Source organism: Erpetoichthys calabaricus, chromosome 5 (assembly GCF_900747795.2).
Source record: "Erpetoichthys calabaricus chromosome 5, fErpCal1.3, whole genome shotgun sequence".
Taxonomy (NCBI): Eukaryota; Metazoa; Chordata; class Cladistia; order Polypteriformes; family Polypteridae; genus Erpetoichthys; species Erpetoichthys calabaricus.
Window position 1 is genome coordinate 86,495,241 of NC_041398.2, and position 22,519 is coordinate 86,517,759.

Consider the following 22,519-nt stretch of genomic DNA (forward strand, 5'->3'; position numbering starts at 1 on the left):
TATTTTATATTTATAAATTATAAATGTATAGTTTATAAATTAATTGACATGTTCCATTAACAAGAACTGGAGAATTGTCCCTTTGAAGTAATAGTAATGAAACAAAGGTTGTTGCCAAAAGCTGCAGTAACTGTAACAATACAGGAACCAAACTTATGACCATGCATAAAATAAATACAGTTAGGTCTGTAAGTATTTGGACAATGAAACAATTTTCATTATTTTGTCTCTGTGTCACCACAGTGGATTTCAAATGAAGCCATCAAGATGTGATTGAAATGTAGACTTGCAGTTGTAATTTAAGGCATTTAACAAAAACATTGCATAAGCTGTTTAGAAAAGACAGCTATTTTTATACATGATTCCCCCATTTTCAGGGGCTCAAAAGTATTTGGACAAACTAACATAATCATGAAAATTCATATATAATGAATAATCATGAATAATCATTTTCAATACTTGGTTGAAAATCCTTTGCAGTCAATGAGTGCCTGAAGTCTGGAACCCATGGCCTTCTCCAAGTGCTGAGTTTCCACCCTACTGATGCTTTGGCAGGCCTTTACTGCAGCTGTTTTCAGGTGCTGCTTGTTTGACTTTCTGCCATCAGTTTTCTCTTCAGCAAGTAAAACGCATGTCCAATTGGGACAAGATCATTTGATTGATTTGGTCATTGAAGAATATTCCACTTCTTTTCCTTGAAAAACACTTGGTTTGCTGTCACAGTGGGTTTTGGCTCATTGTCCATCTGTACTATGAATCGTCTCCTATCAGTTTTGCAGCATTTGGTTGAATCGGAGCGGACAGTACAGTCTTATACACTTCTGAAATCATCCTGTAACTTTTGTCAGTAGTCGTATCATCAATAAACACCAGTTACCCACTTCCATTGGCAGTCATGCATACCCATGTCATAACACCTCCTCCACCATGTTTCACAGATGATGTGGTATGCTACAGATTATGAGCAGTTTCTTCTCTTCTCTATCCATCATTCCAGTACATATTGACCATAATTTCATTTGTCCAAAGAAAACTGGACTTTTTTTTTTTAATGTTTTCTGGTACTGTCTAATCTGTCCTATCTGTGCTTGAGGTTTACCAGTGGTTTGTACCTTCTAGTAAACCTACTATATTTACCTTCATGAAGTCTTCTCTTGATTGTAGACTTTAGTAATGATAGGCCTACCTCCCAAGTGTTCTTGGTTTGGTTAAATGTCATGAATTGTTTTTTCTTCACTAAGGAAAGAATTCTGCGATCATCCAGCACAATTATCTTCCATTGTTATCCAGGCCTTCTGGTGTTGCTGAGCTCACCAGTGCATTCCTTCTTTTTAAGAATGTACCAGATGGTTGATTTCACCACTCCTGATATTTCTGATAGCTCTATAAAGGGTTTGTTTGGTTTTCTCTGCCTAATGGTGGCCTGTTTTTACTTGCACGGACAGCTGTTTGGACCTCATATTGAAAGTTAACAGCAACAGCATCCAAATGCAAATTTGTAATACTTGGAATCAATCCCAGGCCTTTTTAGTAATGAAATAATGGGGGACCTGCTCATGCCAGGCTATGGAACAGCTTGTCAGTCAAAAAAATAGGGAGACCATGTATAAAAATGGCTGTCATTCCTAAATGGCTCATGTGATATTTCTCTTAAACCCTTTGAATTAATGCTGAAAGCCTGCACTTCAATCATATACAGTAATTATTTCTTCATTTCAAATCCATTGTGGTGACGTATAGAGCCAAAATTATGAAAATTGTGTCACCGTCTAAACACTTACAGACCTAACCATACTGACAAAAGAAAAAATATAATTCAATCTATTTAAATATTCAAATTTTAAAATAATGCAGAATGAATTTTTAATTCAAAAGAAAAATTAAAACCTTCTCCTGATAAGAGATGAACATTAACATGTATTCTTCTGGAGATTTTATAAAGTTGTGAAGGAATTTACTGTCTCGAAGAATTGTCTTTACATCAGCTTCTCCAATATTGAAGGAAGAGTCTGACAAAAGTAAAGTACCATTGGCCTATTGGAAAAAATACAGAAATAAAAGTATTTTTTATCTTCAGGTGTGTTACATAATTAACAAATTGATAAGTAAACACTAAAAGAATCTTTACAGCATCTAAGTCTAAATGCCTAAAAATACCAGCTTTTTTTGTTTCAAAGTTTTACATAGGTATATAGTGCCTAAAAAAGTATTCACCCCTTGGAAGTTTTCACTACTTGGCTTCTTCACTGTTACTGTTATAACCATTGGAGCCTTAATAAATTAGTTTTCTTTTACTTGTTTATCAATATTGTGGATGTTTCTGTTTTTTACATTTTTTATTATTTTCATGTTTTATTTATTTATATTTTCTTATTTTTTCATTTTACTAGTATTTTGTTCTTTTATTTCTTGTAAGGCACTTTGAGCTACATGTTTTACATAAAAATGTGCTATATAAATAAATGCAGTTAGTATTCTTCTGTTTGGATACATCTCTCAAACGCCCATAAGTGTCATGGGGTAAAATAGTTATAGTTAATAAAAGCATTAGTAGTAATGCTGGTGGTAGTAGTAGTAGTAATACTAGGATTGTCACATGTAAAGAGCAGAGTGAAATATTTACTGCATGTCTCGATGAACATGTGAAATATCACAGCTCTACATCACCATTACAAACAAGAATACATTCAAATACATAGCTTAATTTCATTTAATAGAACTCACAAATATCATATATTAATGGAGAGGTACATTTCATCTTATATAATTCTCTTATTATTTTATCTCAAGAAATCATTACCTCATTTAGTATGTTGCCAATGTCATGAAGAGCAAGAGGGTCAGACTCATCTGTCCCAGGCATTTCAATTAGTTCTTTTTCACCACACAGAAGTTTGCAGGGAGCAAAGACTACTATTTCCTTCACTGCTGCAATTTTCATTTCTTGAAGTTTCTCCTGGTCAGCAGATACATTTGTCAAAGTAATAATCTCACGCAGTTTCTCCTTTGTGAAACATTAAGAAATATAACATGTTAAGCACTCATTTCTTATCTGTGTTAATAGTACAATATTAAAGATCAACAAAATGACTGTAATGTTTGTTTTGTAATCATCATCATCATCACCACTAATTTACTGAGGTTAGTAGGTTGTACCCCAATCTTTCTCCACTACTCGCCAGTCTTGAGCATCCTTTGGGATGAGATGCATTTTTTTCGTATTATCTGACACCATCTAAAATTGTCTTCTTTGGCCTCATCCCCTCCACCTTCATGGTGCACATCTTCACCTAATTATTTTCTGCCTTTCATTCCACATGTCAAAACCCACTTAGTATGTTTCTCCTCAGCACAACACCTATGGTTTCTCTTAACTCTCTGTGACCGTGCTGGTTGGCTCCACGCTAACGGAGTCTCTTGAAGCCACCACCATCTGTAATGTAACCAAGGGATGAGCCTAGCAAATGAGGACACACACACACATAACAAGGGGTAGGTGTAAAAACTGTGAACAGTGCTTTTATTTACACACAAAATCACAGTGTCCACCTTAAAGTGCAGTGCTAAAAGTTCAATAAATAAATAATCCAAGAAAATGAGGTGTTCAGTGGAGGTTAAAACTCAGTCAAATAAATATTCCATAAAAACGAGGTTAAAAACTCCCAGGCAAGGAAACTATCCTTTTAAAATTCCCTTTGCGTCTCTTTATCCTGGACTTTGCAGGAGGAGAAGACACCCAACTGACAGTCACAGCAATCCTGCATTCACAGGTTCAGGTCCCTACTTCTCCATGGCTCCCAGAAGGGTGTCCCATCTGACCCTCCTCTACTAAGGCTCAGGTCTCTGCAGCCATCCGTGGGCCCAGCAGGGTTCCCCATCCAAGCCCCAAAAGTTTCACTGCCATCCCAGACTTAAAAGGAAGTGGCACAAGCAGGTTATCAATTTGGACAGTTAGGAGGCCTGTGAAGTAATTGTGAATCAACTACACCGGCTTTAGTGCACGAAAGTGACAACAGGTGCACTGGAGAGGCAACGACAAGACAACCCATAATAAGTAGTAAAGTTGGGCTGCAAATATTTAACATGGAAGAAACCCCTTAGAATAATCACATCTTGCAGTTCCTCCAGAAGTTTATTTTCTCCAGGGATGCAGCTCCATGGTCAACTGGCCACAGTTCAACAATTACCTAATAGACAGATACTGCTGGGCTTTATTTATGCTAATCAGTTTCAAACTACTTTGTGTCTTTATGACTTCACTATGTAATTAGTAAAGTAAATTGCATTTTACCTGAAAACCTTGGTGGTGCTCTGCACTCAGTGAAGAGCACTATACAAAAATAAGTTGAACTGAATTGAATTTAAAATTGAAATTAAATAAAAAAGCATATGCTATATGAAATATTCTAATTACAGATGCTGGTTGAATCTCCTACTACAAACATTAGATTTCATTTCACAAGACATTAATTACTCAGAGATACATTTAGACAATGTATTGATGTGTGCATGTGTAATATACTAGACTGCTGAGGAACTTTATTTCAACTTTAACTTTAGTCGAATAATAAATTACTATATTTCAGAGTTGAATTACAAAACTAATAAATCATAAAGAGTATCATAAGTGTATCATAACCCTAGTATCTTCATAATATTGCATTTTGGGGTCACTTGAAATTTAGTTTCAAAAATTGCTCCAAAAGGGTAATCAGATAACTCTCTTTTGCTAAACATTTTTCTAAATATAGCATCCTTAGTAACTTGGCATTATAAACTAGTGTCAACAAAACATTATGTTTGCCTTTTCTTTTTAAGATGTGTTCAGTTGGTCTCAATTAACCTTTAAAAAAAGATTATGACTAAACGTTATGTGCGATTTCTCTGCTTCTACTAACCACTGCTTCAGTCTAAATCATTCAAATCAGTCAGAATTATTCAATTGCCGTTCTGGTGGGCTGCAGTGTCTGCAATATTCTACTGCAACCACTCACCTAATCTGAGACTGATGTGTGTCTTTTATTGAACTCTGCATTTAATTAACTTCCCTTTAAACAAGTTTCTGCACTTCCTAGATGTCATCTCTATGAGTCTACTGAATGAATCGTGCTATTTTGGTGCATTATGTTATTTGTTTTATATATTCATTTTATTTATGCTTTGCTAGCTCATTGTTTGCTTTTTGAATTGACTAGTTTAAAGACCTACATTTTTCAAATGTATCCTGTTTCCCCATAATACTGCCTGTTTTTTGACTGGTTATTTAGAAAATTTGACTAGAATTTAATAATGTATTGTTTTTCTTCATTAAAGTTATAATTTCCACTTTCCAGTCCTAATGTTGTCCGCATGGAATTTTTATGTTTTACTAGTATTAAGGAGAGTTTTCTCAGGTCTGATATTATGGGAACAGTGTTGCACTTTTCCCAACTCCAAAATATACCAAAGAAGTCAAAGCATTAAAAACAAGATATCATTGTAAAAAGAATAAACACAAGGGGGAGATAAACAAAACGTACTGAAAGTAAATGTTGCCGCCTTTCTGTAGATTTTTAAAGGTCATCTACTGCTGTCAAGAAATTAATTTTTGATAATATTTTGTGGAATATGGCCGGCCGTTCATCCCGGCCAATACCCCCAAGCCGCCAGGTGGAGCCCTGTCTGCAACATAGAGGTGCCCCGAGTTCCAGCAGGGCATCATGGACAGTGGAGTTTTTCATCACATGCTGGATACCATGGGAACCTCCAGGGGACGCTGCAGGAAGGCCCAAAGACTTTTGTTTCACCTATAACCCGGAAGTGCACCTTAGTCACGGAGACAGAGCGAATGACACACTTCCGGGTTGAAGAAAAGGAGCTTTTATCTGACCCGGAAGTGTTCACGGTCACATAGACAGAGAGAAACACTTCCGGGTCATGGACTATATAAAGGACTGTGGAAAATCCCAGACGGGGAGCTGAGCTGGGTGGAAGGGTGGCAACGTGTTTGGGAGTGGAGGATTGATTATTGTATTGATTGTTTATTTGATTATTGTGTATTTATGAGTATAGTGGAGTGGAGTGTGCTTGGTGCACATAACTATTATAAAATAAAGTCATATTGGACTTTTATCTGGTGTCTGACGTCTGATATGAGGGTTCAAGGGGTCGACAGTGCCTTTATCTTTCACAATTTGCACAAATTTAATATTTAAATTAGCTGTTTATCAGTTTTCCAATAACACAATTTTGAATTTTCTTTTGCACATTTGCCAGCATTCACCACCATTTTGTGACTTGTCTTTGCATGACCATGGCTATATTATTTGCTGATGTTATTCCCATATTGGTTAGGTTATTAGAGGTCAAGTGAGATATTGCATTATCAGGCCCACCTTGAAAACATGATACAACAGAGTCTGTACCCTAGCTCTGGGATCATTTACAAACTTTTCTTGCATTTCAGAAACTATTTTTGGTTAGGACAAACTCTCTTCTAGTATGACTCTTTTTTATCCAGCTATTCAGGGGCAGGGGCAAGAGCATGTTTTGAATGTGCAGCCTGACTACATGTGTGAGCCAGTAATGGCAGTAGCTGTGATAGGCATAATGCAGCTCAGCAGTAGGACAGTAACAGAATTATTAGCCAGCTTCATCTCTATTAGTAGTAAGAAAGCAAGTCATTTTTCCAGCAAACAAGTATAGCAATACTACTGTAGTTAACTCAAGGACAAGTCGATGAGCATTAGAGCTAGGAGGAAGATGACTGTAAGGGCACATTTAAGAAAGGGGGGCATTAAAGGCAGTTATAATATAGATAGTTGTGCTGGATTAGAAAGAAAGGAAGATGCAAAGAGGCTATTAAGAGGAAAAACAATTTCAGCAGGCAGTTTAAAGTGTGTCAGTAGCAAAGGGAAGAAAGCATCTTAAACAGTAAATACAGGGGCTTAGAGTGAGCCAGTAATTACTAAAAAGGAGCTGTAGTTTGTTAAACTCTTAATTCATTTATACTTAATTTTTAAAGGGCTTTACTCTCAACCAAATACATTTTATTTATGAGGCCAGTACAATGGAGGTCCTGTAAGATGTTGGACTTTTTGTCAACTCCCAGGATTCTTACATCTGGATGAAATACTAGCTAACCCAGCAGCTCAAGCTCAAGATTGCTGAACTTGAGGAAGTGGTGACTAGTCTGCATTGTAATAAAGAATAGGTGGGCTTTGCCCAGGTGTGTACTCCCAAAATGCCAAAAAGTGGCTTTACACTGTACTTCAGAGTAAGAAATACACTCAGAAAGTACCATGAGGCTTTCCTTAGGATTCCCTCAATATACAATTAATGACTTGGGCACCATTGGTATCCCTGACTTCTCTTGTTCTCCCTTACAGGGCACAGGACTACTTGGTATGCAGATTAGCTAAAATTGTCAGCCAAAGATTTTATTTTGGAAAGGACATAAAAAATTCTGAGGGACATGCAAAGGACTAGTCAATAATATCAGACAAGTAACTATTGTGAAAAGAGATAAAAGATTAATTAACAAAAAATTCATTGCCAAAGGTTCTAAACTTGACTAAAAAGTCAATTTCCTTTATTACAATCTGATTTTAAATTTAATATATGTTTATCCCCATTTCCTTGATTTTTTAAAACACATCATGTCTTAACTTTATGCTTTGGATGCTGCAGCATTTTCCACCATATAATTGTTAAACCTGCAAATTCACATACATACTTTCCTAAGGGTATAATGTATATCAGCAGTTGGAATTTTAAAAAGAGTTTTGTTTACCCTGATGAACAGGCGATCTTCAGTTGCATTTTTTCCAAGTCCCATAAAATATGCTGTGCTCCCTTCAAAAGTATCTACTTCTTCATTCAGAAGTATGCAATTTGGCTTTTCAATTTTCAGCAGATCCTCCTAAAAAAGATCACTCATTGAAAAAATACAAATAGTAACAATTTTCTTCATAAAATGATTTTGTATTGTAATGCAATTCCACATTATTCATATAGGTAACATACTTCACATTCTGCACTGTACTGCACAAATAGAAATTAATTCTAATTAAATATTTTTGAATATGATTCAGTTGATCATCCTCATTTAAAGATAATGTTTAATATTAGGTAGTATTTATCTCTAAAGGAGAAAAATGTCATGCTCCGGTTTCCTCCCACAGTCCAAAGACATGCAGGTCAGATGGATTGGCAATTCTAAATTGTCCCTACTGTGTGCTTGGTGTGTGGGTGTGTGTGCCCTGCGGTGGGCTGGTGTTCTGCCCGGCGTATGTTTCCTGCCTTGTGCCCTGTGTTGGCTGGGATTGGCTCCAGCAGACCCCCGTGACCCTGTAGTTAGGATATAGCAGGTTGGATAATGGATGGATGGATGGATGGATGGATGGATGGATGGAGAAAAATGTCACTGTCTAAAGTACATTTTTTCCAATATTGTTTAAAATTTCTGACACTGTGAGTTGTTTAGATTAATAGCTTTAATATTGTGAAGAGTTTGAGCAGCTACAAGGTACACTGGAGAGCATTTAGCAGTGCTGTTGTTTCTGTAAGAGGCATGGTTTGACTTCATGGATGATGGAGACCTCTTGTTTTTTAGATGGGATAGTCTGTACCCTAGCAGTCAGACAGCAACAGCAAAGTAACAGTGTTTGCGACTATGTGTGCTGGCACCATCCTGAAGATGCACACAAAGTGAAAAATTCACCAAAACCAGGAGGCATAAGAGAAAATGAGATCAAAAAACAAAATCATGGTGAAATGCCAGTAAGACAATAGAATACTGATCACCTAAGCCCAACACACAAACCAGAAAACAAAGTCAAAAATAAACACATGGGAAGTCCTGACTCCCTAAAAAGATTTTGAATAAATGCACGAGAGGTTGTTTTTAAAAATATGGAAAGTCCAACACAGAAGGTAGCATGTCATCATGATGAGCAATAGGTACAGCAACAGTGAACTCTGTGTGCAGCCATGAATATGTGCAGTCCAACTAGCAGAAATATTTAACAATACATTTACCCCTCATTGCAGCAAACTATTATCCTCACTTGCATCAAATCCACTACCATCATTCTTATCTAAAAAAGATATCAGTGAAATGCTTGAATGATTAAAAAAGCTGATATTGCCACACATCAAAGCCAATACCAGTTTGCATTCCAGGCAGATTTGCAGATATCATGATTTCACTTCACAAAGCACTACCGCACCTGGAGCAGCAAAGTACATACAGTAAATGAGAATGCTGTTTGTTGATTTCAGTTCTGCTTTTCATACCATAATTCCATAAACTGGTTAATGAATTTAGTAATTTTGGCCTGGGGAATTTACATTCTGTACTTGAACATTATGGGTTAGAAGCTACACTTTCTCCACTCTAATCCTGAACACTGGGCTGTGATCTCTTCTCTTCTCTTCCCCTTTTTACACATGGCTGTCTTTTGAGACATTTCTCTGTAATAAAGTTAACTAACAGCATTACTGTAGAAGGTATGGTATCAGACAATAATGAACAGGATCAGATCTCACCGGGATAATAACCTGGTCCTTAATATTTTAATGTGCTTCTCTAATCTGCTAATAAAAATGAAGATCATTTGATTAATTTTTACCTGTTGCTGACATAACAAATACAAAATGATCAGATAGGGGCCATAATAATACATCTAAATAATCTCAAACATAAAGTATGAGATTAACATTGATGTAAATCATCTTCCAAACAGAAGCAACTTATATGTGAAGTTATATAAAGGACCTCCTTTGAAAACCAAGGTACGTAATGTGAACAGAAGGCCATCATGGTTTAATGATTATACATATTCTTACATTTGAATGCCAAGAATTAATTGTGAATGCAGAATAACAATTCAAGTTTATCCATTTGCATAGGCTGAAATTATTAAGTATGAAAAAGCTCTTCACAAAACTTTCTCTGCAGTATGATATTATACCTCAACGTCTTTATTTAGAATAATACTTCTTTCAAAGAGAGTAGCTTTAATCCACTTTATTCCATTTCTAATTATAAATGCCATAGCATCTCATTCTTAGACAGGAAAGAGTAATCATCAAGGCACATTTCCGTTGGTGTAGGAAAATATGGCTCCATTATGGACAGCCACATTAGCTGTTATGATTACATACTGTATTCTAGATGAGAATGTTATAAGCATTATGCAGATTAAGTGTAGCATCTCTCAGCCTATAAACCAAATACTAAGATAAACTTTATAATCTACCAGATCATCCTATTAGCTTTTCAGATTGTTTCTCTTCATTGTGTGTATGTAGACAGTTACAAGCCTACCAAAATTAAGACTTCTTAATATTGTGTACTTTGTGCAAGAAATCTACTCTGTTGCATTGGTATTACGTACATTAAGATTTCACTTTTCTAAATGTAAACCAATGAAGTTAAATTCAAACAAAAATAATCTCCAACCTACAACATTAATCTAATTCTGAATTTTGTCCTGATCAAATTATTGTCTCTGCTAACACATCTAATTTAGTGTAAAATATGTATTACTTATACATTTAAATCATTAATAAAAAAATTATATTAGAGGCCCATGTAATTTAAATTAAAAAAGAGCCCTTGCGCCATGTTCTCTCTTGAAGGAAGTATTTCAACCATCTGCATATCATGATGCCAAGTAGAGTACACAGTATTGACAGGGGGATAAAAAAAGCTACAGTATTGGGTGAAGGATGCTGTAACCGGGTATATGTGGGAACCTTATGTAAGACAATTACTCGGCTAGAATAATAACATTCTACTTAGTAGTGTGATAAGTATGTGTGATCTAAAGCTGCAAATGGAATAAACAAAAATTAACATACAGTAAGAGCAAGTCAGGAACAAAGTGCAGAAAATAACAGTGGAAAAACACATTTTAGGAAATCATTTTGGTTCTTTCAACGAAGAGCTTAGGTTTGTATTTTTTGCTTCAATATTTTGATTTAATTTGATTTCTTGGCTCAGACGTTTGAGAGTACTTTGATTAAGAGATTTGCTAATCGGCTTCCAGAGTAAACTTTACAACAAGATACTTGAAATGTGTGTACGCAGCTTTGCACATAAATATCAGGATTTTTGAAAGAAAATTTAATAGGAAAACGTGATTATTTTTACAAGAACTGTGACCCATCCCCGTGTGACATTTTGGAAAAACTGGGACACCACAACACCGTTGATCAAAAAAGTAAACATTCGACTCGCATGTATAATAATTTCTATCACCAAGGTGTTATTAAAGTGTGCATTGAGGTGATAAGCATATTAAACCTCAAAAGTGATGAACATGATGTATAGACTATCTTAATTTCCTTTTTATGGGGCCGATGATACATATTTGCACTGAAGAACTTTTTTGTTTTTTGCCAGTTTCTGTCAGCTACCTGCTGTCACTTCTCAGGAAACTCGCCGACAGGTCAGGAGCATCTCAGCCAACCTCTACTCTATCATACTCTGTGCTCAAAGTCTTTAACCGACCAATTACTAGGAGGCTAATCCCGTGCCTAATTCAGTGATTAACATATTTAAATTAACCGTGGCCTTAAAATTTTGGAAACAATACACTTTATGTGAGACTTATTTTTGTAATATAGTACATCCATTGAGAGAGCAGGACCTCCAGCCACTCCTTAAACTTGAGTTTTCTGTGTTCTCTCAAATGGCTTCAAAGTAAAGATACCACTCAGGAACATGGGACAAATTTATATATTAATTGTGTTATTAACATTAAAAAAGGAGGGTTTTTTTTAAGCCAAACATGAGGCCCCTGATCTTTTTGATATTTTTCCCATGCCTCTTCTTTCAGAACAATTGCCCTGGATTCAATTCTATTCTCATTTTGTGCTTTAGTGTAGTTTATCATTATTCACCTTGTATTTTTTTTTTTTGTTTTTACATGACTCCATTTAGGTTTTTTTGTGGGGATCGTCATTTTGGGAGGGTTGTTACAGATGAACTGAACTTATATACAGTACTTTAAAGCACCTTTGCAACTGATCTAATTGTTGGAGTGGCTGAATACCACTTTACTGTTGATTAACATAAGAGTACAGTATTATTTCATTTTATTTGATGTTAGTGGTTTAAGTATTATAATGTGTATGTATATGGTTCATGATGAACCCTATTTCAATCTGTCTCATTATTCATTGCAGAGCAGGCCCTCTCAGGAGTATTTGTCTCTTACACCTTGCTTATGATGTAACAAACAAAGCTTCTTCAAAGCCAACAGATGATATTTAATGAACAAGAAATATAGAGCCCCTATTCTTTTACTTGGACCTGGTCACATGAGTGGAGTATACAGAGCCTTCATTTCCTTTAATATTCTTAAACTGGAGCAAGTTAATGAGCCCAGGCAGGGTGTGGGACAAATAAGTATTAATGCTCATTAGGCCTAGTCAAATGAACTGGGTGTTGTTAATAGTTAAATGGGTAGCAGAGGTGGTATCACTACTGCTTTGCAACAATGAGGCAGAGATACAAGTTCCAGGTGCTCCCAGTGTGGAGTTTTCATTTTCTCCTCATGTCCATTGGATACAGTGCATCCAGAAAGTATTCACAGCGCATCACTTTTTCCACCTTTTGTTATGTTACAGCCTTATTCCAAAATGGATTAAATTAAATTTTCCTCAGAATTCTGCACACAACACTCCATAATGACAACGTGAAAAAAGTTTACTTGAGGTTTTTGCAAATTTATTAAAAATAAAAAAACTGAGAAATCACATGTACATAAGTATTCACAGCCTTTGCTCAATACTTTGCCGATGCACCTTTGGCAGCAATTACAGCCTCAAGTCTTTTTGAATATGATGCCACAAGCTTGGCACACCTATCCTTGGTCAGTTTCGCCCATACCTCTTTGCAGCACCTCTCAAGCTCCATCAGGTTGGATGGGAAGCATCGGTGCACAGCCATTTTAAGATCTCTCAAGAGGTATTCAATGGGATTCAAGTCTGGGCTCTGGCTGGGCCACTCAAGGACATTCACAGAGTTGTCCTGAAGCCACTCCTTTGATATCTTGGCTGTGTGCTTAGGGTCGTTGTCCTGCTGAAAGATGAACCGTCACCCCAGTCTGAGGTCAAGAGCGCTCTGGAGCAGGTTTTCATCCAGGATGTCTCTGTACATTGCTGCAGCCATCTTTCCCTTTATCCTGACTAGTCTCCCAGTTCCTGCTGCTGAAAAACATCTCCACAGCATGATGCTGCCACCACCATGCTTCACTGTAGGGATGGTGCCAGGTTTCCTCCAAACGTGACGCCTGGCATTCACACCAAAGAGTTCAATCTTTGTCTCATTAGACCAGAGAATTTTCTTTCTCATGGTCTGAGAGTCCTTCAGGTGCCTTTTGGCAAACAACAGGTGGGCTGCCATGTGCCTTTTACTAAGGAGTGGCTTCCGTCTGGCCACTCTACCATACAGGCCTGATTGGTGGATTGCGGCAGAGATGGTTGTCCTTCTGGAAGGTTCTCCTCTCTCCACAGAGGACCTCTGGAGCTCTGATAGAGTGACCATTGGGTTCTTGGTCACCTCCCTGACTAAGGCCCTTCTCCCCCGATCGCTCAGTTTAGATGGCCGGCCAGCTCTAGGAAGAGTCCTGGTGGTTTTGAACTTCTTCCACTTACGGATGATGATGGCCACTGTGCTCATTGGGACCTTCAAAGCAGCAGAAATTTTTCTGTAACCTTCCCCAGATTTGTCCCTCAAGACAATCCTGTCTCGGAGGTCTACAGACAATTTCTTTGACTTCATGCCTGGTTTGTGCTCTGACATGAACTGTCAACTGTGGGACCTTATATGGACAGGTGTGTGCCTTTCCAAATCATGTCCAATCAACTGAATTTACCACAGGTGGACTCCAATTAAGCTGCAGAAACATCTCAAGGATGATCAGGGGAAACAGGATGCACCTGAGCTCAATTTTGAGCTTCATGGCCAAGGCTGTGAATACTTATGTACATGTGCTTTCTCAATTTTTTTATTTTTAATAAATTTGCAAAAACCTCAAGTAAACCTTTTTCACGTTGTCATTATGGGGTGTTGTGTGTAGAATTCTGAGGAAAAAAATGAATTTAATCCATTTTGGAATAAGGCTGTAACATAACAAAATGAGGAAAAAGTGATGCGCTGTGAATACTTTCCGGATGCACTGTATATAATATATATATATATATATATATATATATATATATATATATATATATATATATATATATAAATATCTTACTGGAGGAAAATAACTTTCCATACAAATAAGTCAAGCCTATCTATGCAACAAAGAAAAAAAAATCATTCTATACAATCAAGTCAAACTGGGTGGTCCTCTAAAAATCCAAAAACATACAGGTTAGGTGGATTGGCGATACTATATTGGCTACTGATGTTTGTGTGTGTGTTTGCACTGCAATGGGCTGGCAGCTTGTCCAGGGATTGCCCCTGCCTTGTGCCTGTTGCTTGCTAGGGCAGGCTCCAGTTTCCCTGCACACTGCTCTGGATAAGTGGGGTTAGAAAAAGGATGGATGGATCGATAATAGTTCAAAACACAGGCAATTATCCGAGGAGAAAGTGGATTCATGCAGACAGATTCCTGCAGAGGAATACAGAATAACATATTATTATGAACGACTGAGCTACCAGATTTATCATAATACAATACAACCTCTCTGCTGCACAGAAAAATAACATGATTTTCATGTTGACCATCTCATGTCCCCACTTACTGTCCATACTGTATTTTATTTTTGTCAGCTTTTGTGGATGCAATGTACAGTATCTTTCTCTACCATACTTAAATAAAAATAAATGACTGTGTAGATTCTTGCCAGAGGAATAAGAGAATCATTGGCTCTTGTTTGGAGTCAGTAGAGGACAAGCAGAGAGACACCTCTGAGTAGTGTCTATATACTGCCATTCCTGTTGATGTCTAACCAAAGAGTAACAGAATGTTGTCTTCATGAGTAGATTATCTGTTTCTAGAGGCCATAGAAACAGCTTCTTCAGTACAATACTTAGACCTTCCTCAAGTCTAGTAAGCATAAACATAACACAGGGTGAGTTGAATGTTTTTTGTTTGATTGGAGAAGTTGCCTTTTAGGAGAGAACCTTTGATACATGGTACATTGGGGGAGTGAGCTCCTTCCATGATAATACAGCAGTTGAGCTCTGTTGTTATCTCATGAACACCAGAGAGTAGCATTCAGCATCCCAGTTCACAAATAAAACAGAAAATTTTCTGTTTACTGTAACTAATTGGGGAAACGGTTATTAGGTACGGTGGGTTGGCACCCTGCCTGGGTTTGGTTCCTGCCTTGTGCCCTGTGTTGGCTGGGATTGGCTCCAGCAGACCCCCGTGACCCTGTGTTCGGATTCAGCGGGTTGGAAACTGGATGGATGGATGATTATTAGGCTGACAAAATCTTAGCTTTGTTTCTTTTTTGACTTTGAGTTGACATTTGGGTTTTGATATTGAGCTTCCTTACCTTTTTATTTTGACTTTGGCCCATTTAAAGACTTAATTTTTAGCTTGCCCTGTTTATTCTCATTTCCCCAGTTCACCTTGCTAAAATTAGTCCTTTGAGATATGCATTTAATTAAACCACACTACTGTGACTTACCAGATATGCTTTAATGTGTAAATAAGTATGAACTCAGAACAGTAGTAAAATTCTAAGGTTAAGGTTAGGATAAAAACAGAAATTAACACAAAATCAGATAAAGCACACTGTATTTGGAACTCACTTCATCAAAGCTGCACTGCTGAAAATGTCTTGTAAGAATCTCAAACCTTTTTTTAAAGCCATATGATGCCTTTCTTCTTGTTTATTTTCCTCTTTACCACTTCTTTTGTTTTCTTCACCTTAAAATTTAACACAGATAAACAATTGATCAAATGATATAATTATATCCAAAAGCCTCTTTTGGTAAATTTGTATGTTTGGTAAATTTGGTAAATTATATTCTGAATACAGCAGTTTATGTCTGAAAAATTATATGAAAACACCAGAAAGTTTTAATATGAAATGAAGACAAGAGAGTAAAACAAACATAAACATGCTTTACAATAAATGTATTTAATCTGCTCTAGATTGACCTCTTGAAATGATGCAGAAGCCGATAAGGCTTCTCCAGTCATTACCAGGGTATCTGCAGAATTGTCTGACAGACAAATACGAGGTTCTCCTGGTCCTTTAAAATAGAGCTTACGCAATCACCCTGTACTGCTCTTGAATTGTCAGAAACTCCTGGAATATATTAATACTGTAAATGAAAGTTGCACCTTTTTGGAGGTTGTAATTTTAATATTTACTAACGGCATCAGATGAAATTTGTGATTGCTTTGGCAAACATGATCAGGGCAAGAGGCAGGGTAAAGAGTTAGTTACTGGTGTTGTGCACATGTAACTGAGAGGAGTTAGGAATGCAGGAAGGTGAATCACTCGTTATTTATTTTTTATTTTTATTTAATCCTTTGAGACCTAAGCCCCAAAGCCCCCAAAACTGTGTGGGCATGCATTAGTATTTTTATCTATAAAGTAATGATAGTTTATCCAATCATCAACTGGTTTAAATGACCACTGATTGAGGGCAAATTTAAATTTTTAGTCATGACAATTTTTAACAGTACTACACATTATTCGAAGACAGAGGAAAAAGGGAATAAATAAAAAAAAAAAAAAAATCACCAACAAGAACTGGTGATTATTTATACAGCTTGAAACTGCAACAAATTAATATCCAGGGCTCTGATTGTCTCTACTGTACTGCAAGCTATTCTCTGGTTAGTAGTGATGGGCATTTTGATTCATTTTACTGATTTGATTCTTTTGAACTATCCAGTTAAGTGAATGGATTCATTTGATTTTTTTTTGATTCATCAATAATAAAAAACAAACCTTTCCAATGTCCTGCTTGAATGAATCACAAATATTAATTACTTATTTATAATATATAATTAATATTCATTAAATTATTATATATTTTAAGCATGCTGGTAATTCATATTGTATAATAGTAACCTCTTTCAAACCATGAAACGTGATAATATAGTGAAAAAGCATAATTAAAATAAAACAATCAGTTTGAGAATCATAAGTGAACAAGAATCATGTGACTCATTCTTGAGTAGTGATTAAGTGATGAACAAGAATCTTGTGACTCATTTGTGAATCAAAAATGAATTAATCAAATGAATGAGAATTGTGTGACTCATTCTCGGGTAATGATTCAGTTTGAATTTGAAAGAATTAGTGAATGATATATGCTTGGTGCAATCAATAAGCGGAAACAGGTTTCTGCTGAAGAAAAGTTAAAAGCAGATAATAAATTAAAAAAATGTTTTATATGGTTCAGTATTTCTGTGAAAAATTCATTGAATATGAAAAGGGAAATAAAAAAATGAGTTTAATATGATGTTAATATATTGAGTTTATATAATGTCCAGTAACAAATTATACAAAACAAACAAAGCATTTTAATGTAAATGTGTAGCCATTGCATTGTACATGTTAGATGAATGAGAGAATGATCAATGACAGAGTTCTCTTTCACTTAAATTGATTTAGTTCTAACTAGAAAGAACCTTAAGTGAAATGAGCAAGAATCATGAATTAGATGGGCAATACTTGCACATGTGCTTTAAAAATCTAAATGAAAGAGGCTGACATCGCTATGTATGCACTTTAGCACTATTGGTGAGCTGTGCTGAATCAATTTGTTAATTCTCAGAAATCTATTCCTTTGGTTCACTGAAAAGAGTTGTTCACAAAGAACAAATGAATCACCCATCACTACTTGCTGGCTGTGTTAGGTTCATAATATAACCTCTGGTTGGCTGTGGAGAGTTGGTAAGCAGGAGTCAGCTTTTCTGAAAACTTTTGTTGATTGTCCTCTAATTGGCAAAGATTGTCATCAGTCTAAATAAAGGGGTGTGATACAAATGTCAATCAGGAAGTAAGATGGACAATCTAAACAGGCAGACTGTAAAGGAACATCACACTGGAAAGTAACATGTTGTACAGGGTGAGTCAAAATTATGTTAACACTAATGGATTATTTTTATCTCAATCATACCTTTCCAGGTCGATGGATAGCTTGTGGTGGACTATTGCCATGGCCTCCACACTCTCTTGATTTGACACCCTGTGATTTCTGTATATGGGGTATGGTGAAGGAACGCGTGAAAAGCAGGAAAGTTCGTGATATCAATGACCTGAAGGACAGAATATGGACTGTCGTATCATCTATTCCCCACGAAATGTGTGTCCAGGCTTTAAATGGTACTGTTGCTCGTTGTTTTTTGTGTGTTGAACATGATGGCAAACAGGTTGAAACATTCCTGTAAATCATCTTGCACATATGAAGTATGTTTTGTGAATAAATTGTTGTCTGTCATTCAAATGTTAACAAAATTTTGACTCACCCTATGATCAGTGCAAAGCTGCACTTCACTGTTTTTATGTGTGAGTTGACACATCTTCATCACATCAGCACTGATACATTTGGATTTGAATTACTTCTGATGTGCTTGGGTTAAGATGGCTTTCTTTTTTACTATCACCTCATTAAAAATCATTGAAAAATCAATTCACAAAGAAAAGCCTCATTCAGTTGTTGTTGTCTAACTTTTAAAAGAGAATACAACAAACTGTCAGATAACTGAATGGTATTATATTAAAAAGAGATACTGAAAACTCAATAATAACAACAACAACAACAACATTTATTTATATAGCACATTTTCATACAAAAAATAGCTCAAAGTGCTTTACATAATTAAGAAAAGAAAAATAAAAGACAAAATAAGAAATTAAAATAAGACAACATTAGTTAACATAGAATAAGATTAAGGTCCGATGGCCTGGAAGGACAGAAAAAACAAAAAAAAAAACTCCAGACTGATGGAGAAAAAAATAAAATCTGCAGGGGTTCCAGGCCACGAGACCACCCAGTAAGGTAAGTGGCCTTTTTTTCGGGCCAGATGGACTTGCAAGAGGCATGTTGTCAGAAGGATCAGAGCCATCCGAGACAGAGAGAGAAAGACAGAGAGAAAGAGAAAGGGAGTTGATCAACCAGTTAGAAATCAGCACATATTAGGCCTGTTCCACTGCATAAATCTATTGGCCTGGGTACTTAGTTAATCCTGTTTTCAAATCTTCACTCATTGGATAGCTGAATGACATCAGAATTTAACAGATAACCCAACAAGAGATGAGGGACTGTTCCACATTTATCTTTACTGAAACATGGCTGCACAATAACATCCCTGCCGTTAAGTTGGATGGACTGACCACTTTGCGAGAGGACAGAGTAGCTTCAGCAACTGGTAAGGTGTGCATAGATGGTTTGTTTGTTTATGTGAACAACGTATGGTGTGGAAATATAATATTAGAGTCAAGCCACTGCTCTCCAGTGCTGGAATATCTAACAATAAAGTTTCATACTTTAAACTTGTCATGGGAGTTTACCATTATTTTTATTCAGGCCAGTTAATACTAAAGAAATGCTGAGTGTACGTTCTAGAACTGTCACAGAGCTGCAGACCACACATCCCTTTGGTTTTATTATGGTGGCTGGAGATTTTGATCATGTGAAGAATGATCTCTCCAACTTGTATCATGTCACACACGAGGGCATGGGGAGCAGCTTAAGGACCCGACGAGCATCGCAACAAGTCGTGCCAGGGGACAAATGCGGGGTACTAACCTCTCTCTCTCTCTTTTCATAGAAAGGACGAAGCACCGCCGCCATAATCCATCCCGGACAAACAAAACACCATCACTTCTGGGTTCTTTTCTCTCATCGGGTCCCTCATTGATGACGTCCATTACCCATCCACCACTGCGTCTTCCCAGCATTTCACATCCCTACTATTTAAAATGTCCGTCCACCCATCCATGGTTGTCCGATGTAAATTTTCTGTTTTGGAAATTCATTTGACCTTTTTTGTTACAGTATACGGGGCCCAAAACCCCAAACCTTTATGCCGTGTGCTTGTTATTATTATTACTGTGGCATAGCCGGCAGGATAAAGCCTGAGAACAATGACTGAAGGGCAGGATCTGAACGCGGTCCTAAATACCATGGCCATCAAGCTCCAAACGCTCGAGGTGGACCAAGCGACCAAGAAGGCGGAGCTTGAAGAAGCAAGGAGACCCTGGCAGCAGCGGAAGTGGTAAAGCTGGAGCACGCACAGCCCCCGCCTCCTGCTGTCATTCCCCTCACGGAGGCGGATTATATAGAATCATACCTCTCGATATTCGAGAGGATGGCCACCCGCAACCAGTGGTCGCGGGCGGAGTGGGCATCCATTCTGGCCCTGTACTTGAAGGGCCCGGCGCAGCAGGCCTATCATGATCTTCCCAAGGAGGAAGCCACCCAATACAACCTCCTTAGGGCTGAGATCTACAAGCGCTACAGCGTGACCTCCAGCCAGCAGGCGAGGGAATAGCAGCAGTGGAGATTCGACCCCAGCGGCCCAGCTAGAGCCCAGGCCTTCGAGTTTTGGGGTAAGATCGGACGCTGGCTACGGCCAGACGTCAACCAGTCTCGACAGGTGGTCGAGCAAGTCGTGTGTGAAGCGTTTATCCACGCCATGCCTGATTATCTCGCCCAGCAGGTCCGGAGGCATCCTTTTAAGGACATGAATGGCCTTTAGAAGGTGCTCGAGAGACAACTGGCGGTGAACCAACTCGGGGAGTCTGAGAAGCCGGCTCGTGGGGTCCGACAGGGACGTGTGGCCACCCCGGAGCCCACCCGCCGCCCTATGGAGGCTCCGGCTAGACCGAGGGACAAAGTGCCTACCCCGCCGCGCTGTTTCAAGTGTAGTGAGGTGGGGCATATCATCAACTCCTGTCCCCTCAACCAGGAACCCACCGACTGCAGCTGGATCAAGGGTGAAAGGTACTGTGCTCTGTCTAATCCTCTGGCGGTCCGTAACACGGGAGTGGTGTTGGTAAATGGGCACTCGGTAGTGGCTCTGTTAGATTCCGGGAGTAACAATACCAATATTGCTCACCGTTATGTCTTACCGTGACAGTGGCGAGCTCCTAACACAAAAATTGCGTGTGTACATGGGGTGACTAAGTCATACAAGTCCGCGAAGTGCTTCATAACTTGGGAAGGGGAGCCTAGAGAGATGTTGGTTGCTGTGTTACCCGAGCCCCCCTTCCCGGTTATACCTGGACAAGACTGGTCGGAAAGGAACCGCAGTAAAACAATTACCACTCCGAATCCTAAGCAGGGTCTAATGGACGGGCAAGGGCCCCTCCCAGCTGCTCCCATGCCGTGCGCTGCGGCGACTAGTGATGACGCGGATGGCCCAGGGGAGCCCTTTTTGGCTACGGACCTCAACCTGGAAGTACCGCCGGAGTAGGTTCCGGGTTGAGACGAGGCCATCCCCAATCTGCTCGCCAGCGTGGAGTATCAATTTAGGTCCATGTCGGTGTCTTTTAAAAGAGAACAGTGGAACAATGATTCCCTGAAGTTTGCCCAGAATGCTATCGTATCCGCAAATGACATATCGTTAGCGGATTCCACTCCACCGGGACCCTACTTTGTACTGGATAATGAATTGTTGTATCGAGTTGCAGAACACGAAGGCGAGGTGCAGAAGTTGTTGTTAGTCCCACGGGCCTACCGGCAGCAAATGTGCGAACTGGCACATGCCCACCTCTTAGGCGCCCACCTCGGGGCTGAAAAAACGCTGGAGAGGTTGAAGCTCCAGTTTTACTGGCCCGGGATCAATGAGGAGGTCCAACGTTTCTGTCAGTCTTGCCCAGTCTGTCAGATTCCCCTGAGGAACCACGCACATGTCATCCTAATTCCCCATATTGATGTACCCTTTGAACGAATCGGTGTCGATCTCGTTGGACCCCTGGAGCCTTCGACACGAGGCCATAAATATATTTTGGTAATGGTCAATTATGCAACTCGATACCCCAAAGCGGTTCCCCTGCGAGCTGCCAGTTCAAAAAATATTGCATGGGAACTGGTAGGTCTTTTTTCCCCCGAGTGGGCATACCTAAAGAAGTCCTTACGGACCAAGGTACGCCCTTTACTTCGGATATGTTCAGGGAAGTAGCCAAGTTACTCCGCATTGAGCATCTCAGGACAGATGGCTTGGTGGAACACTTTAATCAGACCCTGACACAAATGCTCTGCAAGGTAGTCAACGCGGACAGTAGGAACTGGGACCAATTTTTACTGCTGGTGCTTTTCAATTACCGGGAGGTGCCACAAGCCTCCACTGGATTCTCCCCCTTTGAGCTCCTGTACGGATGCCAGCTCCAGGGCATATTAGATGTCTTAAAAGAAGGTTGGGAAGGGGAAGCGCTTCCCTCCACCAACATCCTAGAGCATATCACGCAGTTACGCAATAGATTAGGCAAAATCCGGCCCCTCCTAAAGGAACATATGTCTAGAGCTCAAGCAGCACAGGCCCGGAATTATAATAGGAATTCCGCCCTACGCAAGTTCCAGCCAGGAGATCACGTAATGATG

At 38.5% G+C, this 22,519-nt stretch overlaps 1 protein-coding gene across 1 annotated transcript in view; it reads right to left on the reverse strand.

The window, feature by feature from the left end:
• Positions 1–2,855: 2,855 nt before the first annotated feature.
• Positions 2,856–22,519, reverse strand: part of LOC114651775 (uncharacterized) — a 72,002-nt gene continuing 52,338 nt past the window's right edge. Inside the window, exons 10-12 of the mRNA XM_028801737.2 lie at positions 15,761–15,878; positions 7,772–7,900; positions 2,856–3,004 (exon numbers count right to left, since the gene is read on the reverse strand). Coding sequence (XP_028657570.2) covers positions 7,888–7,900; positions 15,761–15,878 — 131 coding nt within the window. The 3' untranslated portion in view covers positions 2,856–3,004; positions 7,772–7,887. The remainder of the gene's footprint in view (positions 3,005–7,771; positions 7,901–15,760; positions 15,879–22,519) is intronic.